Source organism: Hypomesus nipponensis, chromosome 7 (assembly GCF_054491055.1).
Source record: "Hypomesus nipponensis isolate SF chromosome 7, ASM5449105v1, whole genome shotgun sequence".
In the NCBI taxonomy this organism is placed as follows: domain Eukaryota; kingdom Metazoa; phylum Chordata; class Actinopteri; order Osmeriformes; family Osmeridae; genus Hypomesus; species Hypomesus nipponensis.
The window spans coordinates 6392575-6405062 of record NC_140367.1 but is presented as its reverse complement, the minus strand read 5'-3'; the positions used below and the strand labels follow the sequence as shown (position 1 = coordinate 6405062).

Genomic DNA, 12488 nt, shown 5'->3' with positions numbered 1-12488 from the left:
TATTGCTTCCAAAATTATAATAGTTTATTATCAATGATAAAGACCAGAAACAAAAATAGATCACAATATTTTCGTTGTACAGCAGTTCCCTCTAGAGGTGTCGCGGTGTATCAACACATTCCTGTTTACTCATGATCTACCGCATGGCGGCACTGTTCATCCTTCCGATTATCTTAAGGTGAAAAGCAAGAGTAAATTAGGAAAACAAAATATAAATAAAATGAGAGATTTTGGCACACTACTTTTCAGGGGCGTGCATGTTAACAATTATAAGGGTAATTGTTGTTAGAATATGGCAAATCAAGATAGCTCTTGATTCTCTCATCACAAACTCAACAATAATGTCTTTCTTGGCCTTCCGTAGGGGTTTTATCATGCGCTCTTCTGTTTACTTTTTGTTAGAGTGAAGTCATGTGCAGTATTAGCTTGTACAGCTAGCTTGGTAGTTTTTAATTGAAACATTAAGTACGTTTTGCAGTCTCCTAGGCGCTCATATGCGGTCCCTGAGCTATGTTCAGCGTGTCAGCTTGGATTTCACGGGGACCCTGTTCCCTCACGCAATTTGCCTCGGAGATGCCGATAACGATTCGGTAATGTATCATCAGCTCGTGCCAGTAGCTAACGTTTAACGTAGTCTAATATTTCAGATTAAGAATGTGCGGTAACTTCAGTTGAAAAGTTGTCTCCTCAATAATGCGTACTCATACATTCACTTAATTTATGTTATAAAACAATAAATTTAGTGCATTGTCTGATTTGTTGATCTTCTTGTCGATTTGACTTGTCCCCTACCCTTAGCTGAATGAACTCGTCGTAGGTGACACTAGTGGAAAACTGCTCGTGTACAAGAATGATGATTCCAAACCCTGGATCACAAGAACGTCCGCGGGCATGGTTAGTAAAGAAACATATCTTATAGTTTTTGCTAGCTAACGCTACGAAACAGAAGTAATGTGTAACGCTTTCAATGCTTATTATTTTACTCGTGTTTATCCTTTCAGTCTCATAAGGTTTACATTAGAATTCAGTTAGAGAGGTGGGAAAACTTACCTTGCGTCACCTGTCTCTCTTCACTTCTTGTGTGCTAGCTCACATGCGTTGCAGTTGGAGATGTCTGTAACAAAGGAAAGGTGAGTCTCATAAACATGAGATGGTCAAGCAGTGAAAGCTATCTCAAAATAACATTGTATTGTTTTTTGCTCACTCATACAGTATCAAATAGTTGTCATAATGGCCACTTTATCATATCTTGTAGAACTTTGTAGTGGCTGTTGGAGCAGAAGGTTGGTTCAACCTGTTTGACCTGACAGGGGTTGTGCCAGGCAAGGCAGAATCTTCCAGCCAGCATGAAGCTCTATTCTCTGATGACCAAAAGCCCTGTTTTACCCAGCACATCCCTGCCAACACCAAAGTCATTCTTATTAGTGACATAGGTAAGATTGTTGTGTGATGATGCAGTGTATATAGATTTGCTGTGCATGCGTCCTGCTCTTAATGAAATGCTTTCTCCCCCCCCTCTCTCTATCTCTATCTCTATCTCCCTCCCTCCCCCCTCTCTCTCTCTCTTTCTCTCTTTCTCCCTCCCTCCCCCCTCTCTCTTTCTCTTTCTCCCCCCCTCTCTCTCTCTCTTTCTCTCTTTCTCCCTCCCTCCCCCTTTCTCTCTCTCTTTCTCTTTCTCCCCCCCTCTCTCTCTCCCCCCTCTCTCTCTCCCCCCTCTCTCTCTCCCCCCTCTCTCTCTCTCCCCCTCCTCTCTCTCTCTCTCCCCCCCCCGCTCCCCCCCCCCCCTCTCTCTCTCTCTCTCTCTCTCTCTCTCTCTCTCTCTCTCTCTCTCTCTCTCTCTCTCTCTCTCTCTCTCTCTCTGTGTCTCTGTCTGGATGCAGATGGTGACGGACTGAATGAGCTGGTAGTGGGCTACACAGATCGTGTGGTGAGAGCATTCCGCTGGGAGGAGCCCTCTGACCCCAGCCCTGGACAGCTGGTCTTGCTCAAGAAATGGCTCCTAGAGGGACAGGTATTCATCACATGGATCAGTATGAAAGCTCTGTAAAGAAGAGGTTGAATTGAATGAAAACTACATTTGAAGTGGGGGGTCAGATGGCTGCGGGTAGGGAGTTGGGCTATTAATCAGAAGGTTGCCGGCCCTTGCAAAATGACGTTGTGTCCTTGGGCGAGGCACTTCACCCTACTTGCCTCGGGGAGAATGTCCCTGTACTTACTGTAAGTCGCTCTGGATAAGAGCGTCTGTTAAATGACTAAATGTAAGTGTCCCTGCGCTGTCTTCTGTTTTCCCTCTGCGACAGGTGGACAGTCTATCAGTCAACCCAGGCCCTGGGGGATCACCAGAGCTGATGGTGTCCCAGCCCGGCTGTGGCTATGCTATTCTGCTCTGCTCCTGGACACAGCAGGCCTCCTCTGGCTCTGGAGACGATGCCCCAGCCGCACCAGCAAGGTAGCTTCCGGTACTACCTGCTGTTTATGAAGACATCTCGTAGTTTGAATGAAAACATACTATTGGTGTGCATTAACTATGTTGTGGCTCTCGGATACTACATTTCAGGCCATAGCGGGTGTGGGGGTGGTGGAGGTGTGTGTACCTTGTGTGTACCTTGTGCTTGTCTTTATATTGTTTTATGAAAATAACAGTGAAGGCCCCTCTAGAGATGTAATTCTACATCTGACCACTGGGCGGATCCACAACAAGAACGTCTCCACTCATCTTATTGGTAGCATCAGTCGAGGTATATCATAGAGAAATAGTAGTATAGTATTTAGTATGTCGACATAACATTTATTTATAATAACTACACAGTAAATTATATAACTGGAATATTTTGAAATATGCTGAGGTTTTTTTACTAACTTTGACTAAAACATGAATATGTGTATTTTTGTAACAGGTTCCAAAGGTGACTCATCAAAATTTGGCCTTTTTGCTCTGTGCACACTGGATGGTGAGTCAGTAGGTAGAGGTGATCAATGTGCTGTTTTTTAGTTCTTGGGCAAATGACAAATACATATTCACTTATTAGCATTTCCATGATAAAACAGCCTAAAACACCAACAATAAAATGCTGCTGATGGTGTATGATGATGACAATCATGACTTTGAGGGAAGGGTGGTGAACATCCAGTAGCTGAGCTGTCACACAGTAGCAGATGTACACAGAGACTTGTGTGAGCTACTGGAGAGACAATCAATATTTAAAGGAGAGGGAACCGATTATTGCTGCTGGAGAAGCCTCCCACAGACGCCTGTATTACCAGTCTCCATGACACTGCTTGACATGCCGTGTAAGACCATTAGGAGCAAAGTGTAATGAGTTTACATTTACATTTAGTCATTTAGCAGACGCTCTTACCCAGAGCGACTTACAGTACGTACAGGGACATTCCCCCGAGGCAAGTAGGGTGAAGTGCCTTGCCCAAGGACACAACGTCATTTGGCATGGCCGGGAATCGATCTGGCCTTCAGATTACTAGTCTGATTACAACCTTCAGATTACTAGTCCGATGCCCTAACCGCTCAGCCATCTGACTCCCGAGTTTCACTGATGGAGATGGAAATGATGTAGGTCTTTAAGAAAATGAAATGGTTCCAACAATTAACATTTTCTGTGGTGTCGGCTGTGCTGCTAAGAAACGGAGGCAGAGAGATTGAGAGAGGGGGCGAGAAACAGCTGGAGAGAGATACTGTAGAGAGACAAAGAAACTGAGGTAAACAGACAGAAAATATGACAGTGAGAGAGAGATACCGAGGCAAAGAAGTAGAGAAATAAACAAAAAGAGATGGCGTTGATCGGAGGTCGGCCTCCGTTCTGTTGTCCCCCATGTCATTGTAGTGGACCCAGGTGTAGGTTCCTCTCTTCACTCTCCTTAGTCTGATGGTAAGTCAGACACAGCTGCTCATCAGGCCTCTGTTGACGGAGGGAATGAGATATCACTCAGCTACATTGATGTGCTTTTCTTTAACCCTCGGTGAACCACACATTGACACTTAAGGACAATGCATTGTGCCAGATACTTCCAATACAATGTAAAATGTCAGCCATTTGTTGTTGTGAAAAATAGGTTGATGGGTCGATGGGATTGTGGTTCCTCTAGGTACCCTGAAGTTGATGGACAGCTCAGAGCAGTTGATGTGGTCAGTGCAAGTAGATCACCAACTCTTTGCCCTTCAGAAGCTGGATGTGACTGTGAGTTTATACACATTTGCCGTGTGTGTGTAGATTTTTAAATTTGGTTTGAGATAAAGGTATCGTACAGTATATGTATATGTACAGTATCCACAGAATGTATGTATCTCGGGTAACTTGTTTGTGTTTATTTGATGGTTATCTGATCGTGTGTGTGTGTGACTGTTTCCAGGGCGACGGCAGTGAAGAGGTGGTTGCATGCGCTTGGGATGGTCAAACTTACATCATTGACCAAAATCGCACAGTCGTCCGCTTCCAGTTTGATGAGAATGTGAACGCATTCTGTGCAGGTGAGAACTCGCTGACTCACTGTGTAGATATAATGAGTCCCTCAATCTATGATTCTTATCAGTTTCTGGTCTTGGTCTGTCAATTGAACCTTTAACACGTTTAACACATTTTTCTTGTAACGGTCTAGACCAAGTACATGCGTTGAATAATAATCCACACCCACACCAAATTTGTCTCTAGGGGGCAGTATTGAAGTTCTGGCTCTCACAGCAAACGAATATCGTCTTTTGTCTTTTCCCTTCCGTAAACTGACTCTCCGGTCTACGCTCATTCTGTGTGGAGAGAGATTACATTATTATTTAATAAAAAGATGAAGGAAAACCAATAACAAAACGAGTCCTGGGTCCACTGTACAGACAATGCAGGAGCTCATTCTTATTCTGTTCTCTCCATGCTTCAAACTTATTTGTGAACATGATCCTCTTGCCTTCTGTTAGCTTGTATTCCCAATGGTTGTAGTCATTAGTGTGTGTTAGCTCAGTGTCCGCAGTGTGTGTGAAGTTCCTCTGGTGAGCCATGCATCAGTGCAGCAAGTGAATCACACAGCTCACTCTAAAGCTGCAACATGCATTCATACAACCTCAGATGGACTTAAATATCACACCATATCCACGCAAAGGAATTACCATCTTGTTGATATGCGTGGCGTGCACACTGAATGGAGATGATCTTAACTGCTCCTGGGGTTTTGTGTGTCTTGCGTTAATCAGGCCAGTACACCTGCAAGGATGGAAAGAACAGCCCATGTCTGGTCTATGTGAGCTTCAACCATAAGATCTTTGTTTACTGGAGGGTGGAGCTGGAGCGCATGGAGCCCACCAACCTGCTCCGTGTTCTGGAGGAGCGATCAGAGTTCAAGGCCCGGCTGGAGCAGCTGGGAGTGGGTGAGTTGGCCGGCTCAGGAACTGGCTCTACACGTTTCCCACCCTGTGGCGTTCCTCAATGAATCTTATCTTAGATGAATGAATACTGACGTGCAAGTGTGCCGAACACAGGGGAGAAAGGAGTAAATAGACAATGCCTTTTTATAGAAACTCGTGTCCTCATCCAAATGTATGTAAATTTGCGCCCCGCCAGCAGTCTCTGGTTAGGCGTGACTTGAGTATTTATAGATGGCGGAGTAATCCATGAGCACAGGGTGCCTCTCTCATTTATCTCGCTCTCTCTTCCTTTCTTTCATCTCTCTCTCTCTCCATCCCTCCTCAGGGAATTTCTTGCTCAGCAGCCCCGTCACACTGTCCAGTGGTTACTGCATCATAATCCGCAGTAAACAATACGACACAATTCAGCATGTGGGTAATGTTCCACCTAAAATGGTGGTGAAAGATTAACTTTGACTGTGCATAGGCATTGCATGCCTCATGTTTCACATGTACGTACCCAGGATGTGCATACATGCATACGAACATACATAATACATACATAGTATGTTCGAAGCTCTGCTGCTATCCATGAGGATGATCCAGCACATACTCATTGTGACAGGTTAACTTAGAGTGGCAGGACCTGAGCAGAGACCTGTGACATGCTGACTGCAGGGGATCTGTTCAACTGTCTGTTGTTAGACAACTGTAGCATGGAGGACAAACCAGTTTGACCAGGGAAATGATTACCCTCATAGTTCCATTCACAGCGTGCCGCTTGAGTGCACCACAGGGTTGAGCTCTTACAGTCACCTCCTGATCATCTGCTTAATAGCAGTCCAGCTTCCTGCACCAGTTAATAATTCAACCTCTTGGCTTGTTGTTCCTCCTGGCCCTGATTTCAGCACTGTTACCTAACTCATCATAGGACACTAGTCGAGGGGTGCGGAGGAGAGGCAGAGAGAGGAAGAGGAGAGGGAAAGGAGAGGGAGAGGAATAGTGACATACAGAGGAGTGTGAAACTGAGTAGGGAAGGCAGATGTATAAATGAGGGGAGGAAGGGAATGTGTGAGAGAGAGCGAGTATAGGTCTGCAGTGTAGAGGGAAGGAGAGAGGGATGTGCAGGCAGTTAACAGGAGGAGCCTTTCTGGCATGCTGCAGAGGGGGATAGAGCTGTCTCAGCCTAGTTAAGCTGGGGGAACATCAGCTCATGGATAATAGATGGGGGTGTATGCTCTACAGTGTAGCTCATAGCTTTCATCATGTGTGTGATTATTATTTCCCATGTCATCGCCCGGGTCATCGCCCAAAGACCCGTAATTAACTATTATCTCTCTCCGGTGGTCCATCAGGGTTGTGAATAATATCATGTTCGGGAGTCTCGAGGCAGTTATTGCAAATAGTTAATACAGATGCAGAGGTTGGAGTGTTGCATTATGCAGTAAGAAGCACTTTATACTGTACCTTTTTGAGGGATTTGTCTTTCAGAGCTTTTTTACTTCCGCTGTGACGAGCCTGCCTCCTAAGTGCTAGCTCTTAAGCTCAGAGGCAACACAATTCTGAAAGAATTTCTACAGATGCTAAAGTACTTTCCCCCAAATTAATTAAATTGTCCTAGCTTTCCATCAGTCATGTCTGAACGGTTGGTTACTTTACATTCCTGATTTTATGCGGATTATTCCACCCTTAATTAAACAGAAGAGGGTTATGATGAAATATTAAACAAAGTGGAAGGCAACTTCTACATTAACAGTGCTAAAATGGGCATGGTCTTAAAAGTGTATGGTCAATCCATGTTGCCAAATGTGACACTTAAAATGACTACCACTCCATTATCTCGCTCTTGATTGAATGTCCTCCTGTAAAGCACTTTCATTATTTACCAGCAAAGTCATGCAGCCTGTTATTGGCGTAATCATCGTGAATCCTCTTCTGATAGTTCCTTCTGCTTAGCATGGACAAGGCTATGGTAGGCAGCAGTAAGAGACCTTTCAACCTCAGAGTCTGAGTCCCCACAGTTTCATTTTCATTTAGACACCGCTTCTATCAACATCCCATAATCCAGCCCAAAATCACAGAGGACACACTGAAGCTTTCACAGTGGCAGAGTAAACAGTGTTCCCTTGAAATCATTTGAACCTACAACCATCCAGGTCAAAAGGCCCAGGCCCCGAAGGAAAAGTCAGGTCAGACAGCAAGCGTCTGATCAAAGGTCAACAACACCATTTATGTCCCCAACAGACCCCGAGGACCCCACAGCCGTGAGGGAGCTGGTTGGAGGTCTCCTCTATGGAGATGCACAGAAGAAGACTTCTTCTGAATAACCAATAGTATAATTACTGATATACTGTCATTTGTAAATACTATGTTAATAAAGGCTGAAATACACCCTCTTAAATATGTATTATTTATATGTCATATAATAAATAAATGGATCTATTCAAATACTTTAAATGGTTTGCTTTGGGCCTGCTTGGCATGGTTTTACTTCCAGTCAACCAGTCAGGGCATCTAGCGTTGAACAGGCACATTGAGGTTTGACTGAGGTGTAAAAACTTATACCAGGATTTGAAGTTTGGAAGTCGCTTTGGATAAAAGCGTCTTCTGCTATTTTGTGTTCTGTGAACCCAGCTAGTTCTGCAGCAGAGAGAAGAGCAAAAACTGTAGGGGTATGCTGAAAAACCCTTATTAACCACAATCATATTAATCTAGTTATGGGCAGGGTTTTCAAACTTTTTTTAAACTCAGAATTGAAACAGAAATACAGTGAAAGCAGTGAAGCAGTGAAGCAGCCACCCTCAGTTCATCCTACCTTCAAATTATACTATTATCAAAGTCTGAGTCAGACTCATCCCATCTGTGAGCTCTGTCCCTGGTCCTCAAGGATTTTGTGCACCAAAGATGTTACATAATGCAAAGTGTGTTGCGTAACGCGGATCATCACCAAAGCCAAAACCGTTGTATTGTTTGTCACGTTGGTACAGCCGAGGACTTCTCTAAGGACAGCGGTGTAAACAGGAACTGCCTACTGGATCTTCAGGGGGATCTCCCTGAAGCCTCCAGGGAGGATCCTCTACCCAGCCGTACCCTGTTTCTGCGCCTCTCGTCCATAATAGATGAGGAGGAACCACTGTGTGTCTGTGTCTTTGTGTTAGAGAGCAACCGAGAGGAAATAAGCCTGCGCATGAGGGCAAATGTGTGCGTCAGAGAGAGAGAGAGAGAGAGAGAGGGAGAGGGAGAGAGAGAGGAAATGTGTGAGTGTTGAAGAGAGAAGAGGTGAGTTTATGGATAGAGTCAGGTGTCTGAGGAGACCACAGCTCTCTCCTCAGACTGGTGGTGCCCTTCAGAGGCAGAGCTCCGCAGGGTAGACTGTGCTCCAGCTGAGGGCCTGATGTCTCTTTGACATTTGTGTACTTTCATTTGAAGGATAATCACACAGGTTGTGTTGAAATCTAACGGCCTATGGTTACGATAAATAGGTTAGATAGTAGTGTATCCATTGCCTTATTGTGTGTTTTAAAATCTATTTGGCTATCTTACACACTTAGGAGTTTAAATTGAGGATTTGGTCACCTCAAAACATGCTCAGTCAGTGTTGCCCTTAAATGTAGATGTCCAAAAAGTCAGCATTCCTGTTAACATACTGTTGTTTGAGCGTTTTCCTGTTTTTTGACCGTTAATGGTCAAGCTGGTAACGCTTTAACATGTCACGTTGTTTCCCAGGACCTGTGTGCGACACTGAGTCAACAGAGAGGGAACAGCCAAGCACAGCGTTCTTCCTCCACGGTCCTGCCCACCATTCCTCCTTTCCGTTCCATTAGCTAACCGAGACCTCTGACCGTGGCCTCCCCTCCCCTGAAGGCCTGACGACCGCCGTGTGCTCCCATCTGACTCAGAGAGTCAGGGTATTTTGGAGAGGGAGCAAGGAGGGCCATCCCTGTGGCCTGTCTGAGTGCTGTATCCCATGCGTCTCTGACCTCTGCCATGGGATTTTCCTCATGCTGGTAGGCTGGCCGTTTTCACACAGAAGCAGCAGAGGATCCTGTTTATATAGACCAATGCAATGCTAGAAAGGTAGGATCCACATGCTGCAACAATTTCCATTTAATATGCTTCCACAGAGTTTTCCAAAATGGTTTGTTTAGCCCAAAGAAAGTAAAACACTGTTGTGATAGCAGAGGTCACTGGTGACCAGCAAGCTTCATCATTAAGTCCTGGGTCTGAACGAGCCAACAGCATGGTAGGGCACTGCCAGTGCTAACGCTGCAGGCTGCCAATAATGAATGCTGGCATGCTTTCTCTACTAAATGAGCATGAATCATGTGAGGCAGTCACAGAGGGTTATTGACAGCATCTAATTTGTAGTTTCTACTCATTTGTTTCTAAATCATTGGCCATAAATAAAGGAAATGTTTTGGGATGCTTTACTTAAAAACTGTATGCTGGAACAAATGCAGGATTTAAGGCAGTTTGGAGGAAGAGAACCTTCAGATGAGTGAAAAGTATTTAGAAAGCTAACGTGAAAACATCTTGCATTTAGGAGTGAAGAAAATCTTCATAGTCAAGAGGGAGTTGCGCCAGGTGCCAGCCATTGGGCATTCCTTATAACGACAAATCTTCACCCTCATGACTGTTGGCAGTTGGTGGTTCATTCTGGTTTTCATAGTAGCTATTAATACACAGCCACTGGCTGCAGGCCAATCTTGCTGTGATGGCTCTTCTGTGAGACGAAAGCCCCTTCCCTCGATTAGTGGCACACACAGTGCGACTGATTTATGTTCCATGTGTGCCTTCATTGTCCCTTCAAGGTCTTTTTTCCATTAAAGGGTTTAAATTACATTTTTATATCTCCCACCCATCCACCCATCCCTATATGTCCTGTTAGCAAAACCACATAAAACCTTGAAGACCATTTCATCCAGCTGCCATGTGCCCACAACTGCATGCTAAGGCTGGATGCCCGTGTCACCATGGAGAGTTCTGATCCTGACTGACAGCCAGCTGGGCTCCGCCCTCTGAAGGGCTCTTGGTGCGAGGGCAGCCTTAATCTCCATGCCTCGATCTGCTCCTCCACTTCACACAGCTGATTAACAGCGTCCGATTCTGCCAGTGCCAGGCTTAATACTCCTTGGTTTAATCGTCTTCTTATCCCCCTGGAGGGATGTGAATGTGGGACGAATGACACAAGTGGCAGTTTTAATAAGCGCGGCTGTTATCAGGGCTGTAGCAGTAGTAGGGGTTTTCGACTGAGCCTCCGTGTCCAGTAGTTGCCTCCTCTGCAGTGTTTGTGTCAGTGTGTTTCCTTGTTGGTGTCAGCATGTTGTGGTTCATATGGTAAGGTAAATCCCGTTGTGTGGTGGTTTATGTTGTGTGGTGGTTCATGTTGTGTGGTGGTTCATGTGGTGTGGTGGTTCATGTGGTGTGGTGGTTCATGTGGTGTGGTGGTTCATGGTGGTGGTTTATGTGGTGTGGTGGTTCATTTTGTGTGGTGGTTCATGTTGTGTGGTGGTTCATGTTGTGTGGTGGTTCATGTGGTGTGGTGGTTCATGTTGTGTGATGGTTCATGTGGTGTGGTGGTTCATGTTGAGATTTGGAAATGGTGCCCTATGTTTCATTATGGATGGGAAGGAGTCCTGTTGTTCTCAGTGTCTCTCAGAGCCCCTCCTTCCTGGGATTTTCAACCATGTCATTTGGCATGCTGCGGGTGTGTGTGTGTGTGTGTGTGTGTGTGTGTGTGTTTGTGTGAGCAGTCGCATCTGTGAGGGCTTGGTCTGATCAATATTCCCCACAGCTTTCCTTAAGGTTACTATACAATGGGCAGTCCAGTCTACCCCCCAACGCACACACATAAACACACACACACACACCACACAAACAGACCACACACACACAAACAGGCACATCCTCCTCAGACAAACAGCCCACCTCTTGGGCTCCAAGGGGTGGGTATCGTGCGTGCGGGACTGAACTATCACTTACCCAGCGTGAAAGGAAGGGAGAGATATAGATAGAGGGAAATGGAAAGATAGGAAAAATAGAAAGGCGGAGCACGATTAGCTTGTAGCAGACAGGACAAATAATCTTCTTGGAAGTGACAAACAGACAGGCTGTGGGGGAAGGCAGTAGGGAGGAAGAGGGGGCGGATGGCTCTGCCGATTGTCAAGCTCTGTGGCAACAAAAGCAAAGGAAACATGTCAGTCATGATTTAAGGCACCTGCACAGAGATGGCAGACTCGTTCACCCCTGCCACAAGCTCTTATCATCAAATGGAATCATTTTTTTAGGTCAGATTTCAATATGATAATCATGAGATGATATAAATCAAGTGTGCTGGTGCTGTTCAACATGGCACAAAAGCATACCAATCTGTCGGCAGCACGATGCAGTTGGAGCATAGATGTTGAGAGCATTGACGTTGGCCCATTTGACTGACTGTACGGTATGACAGGGCAGTGAAGCCTGTGTAATCTGAAATGGATCTCATTTCTCATACAGTGCGGGCTCAGAGATTGCTTTTGACACTCTGGGTGATAGTTTTGTGTGGAGTGTGACATCCTGATGAGTGTGACCCCTGTAACTCCACTCTCATCTGTAGAGAAGTGATCGATTTCTACGTCCACCAGTGAGAAAGTTCTCCAGATCTGAACAAGTGTTGTATTTGCTCTCAACACTTCAGTATAGAACACAGGAGCTATCTTGTAAAGATTAATCTTCAGGGCAAGGGAGTCTGACTAAACAATCCATAACACGTTCCCTCAAGTTGTGGTATTCATATTATAACAACATTGTTAGGCAGTATCAGTAGAACAAAATGCAATTGTTGCTGTTTTGAGATGAGTCAGCAAAAGAGAATTAGACAATGAGAAATCTGGAAAGTACCAACGATAATCTGTTTTTCTGTTTCAACGGAGTGACACCTTTGGTTGTAGCTTTTCATTGCTGTGGGGACCACGGTTGTTTGTAGAGCTTTGACAGGATGTGGCATGTGCTGTGACTTCACATGTATGTCTACAGGCCCCCTCTCCCCCTTTCCTCTCCTCCCCCTCAATGTATTCTATAGTTGCCATTTTGTTCTCACACCAAACCTACAGCATACTTAAGTTATCTGTAAAAGGCTGACTCCATGGATATCAGCCACCTG

At 45.1% G+C, this 12488-nt stretch overlaps 1 protein-coding gene across 2 annotated transcripts; it reads left to right on the top strand.

Annotated features, from left to right (window-relative positions):
* Positions 1-310: 310 nt before the first annotated feature.
* Positions 311-7745, top strand: itfg2 (integrin alpha FG-GAP repeat containing 2). 2 transcript variants are annotated; one of them, XM_084702110.1, is made up of 12 exons: positions 311-590; positions 799-894; positions 1089-1130; positions 1256-1433; positions 1881-2011; positions 2301-2449; positions 2644-2738; positions 2898-2951; positions 4102-4193; positions 4366-4483; positions 5195-5368; positions 5691-7582. In XM_084702110.1, exons 1-12 carry the CDS (start codon positions 495-497, stop codon positions 5813-5815), a joined length of 1350 nt encoding a protein of 449 aa, XP_084558236.1. In that variant the 5' UTR covers positions 311-494; the 3' UTR covers positions 5816-7582. The 2 variants fall into 2 exon arrangements, with proteins under 2 accessions (XP_084558236.1, XP_084558237.1); XM_084702111.1 differs by lacking the exon at positions 5691-7582 and adding an exon at positions 7589-7745 and having other exon boundaries at positions 365-590.
* The last annotated feature ends 4743 nt before the right edge of the window (positions 7746-12488 follow it).

Excerpts from the sequence above, each read along its gene's own strand:
- itfg2 (XM_084702110.1), top strand. The coding sequence starts at position 495 with ATGCGGTCCCTGAGCTATGTTCAGCGTGTCAGCTTGGATTTCACGGGG. Across the intron at positions 2,450-2,643 it reads GCCCCAGCCGCACCAGCAAG|TGAAGGCCCCTCTAGAGATG; the intron begins GTAGCTTCCGGT and ends TGAAAATAACAG. Across the intron at positions 5,369-5,690 it reads GCTGGAGCAGCTGGGAGTGG|GGAATTTCTTGCTCAGCAGC; the intron begins GTGAGTTGGCCG and ends ATCCCTCCTCAG.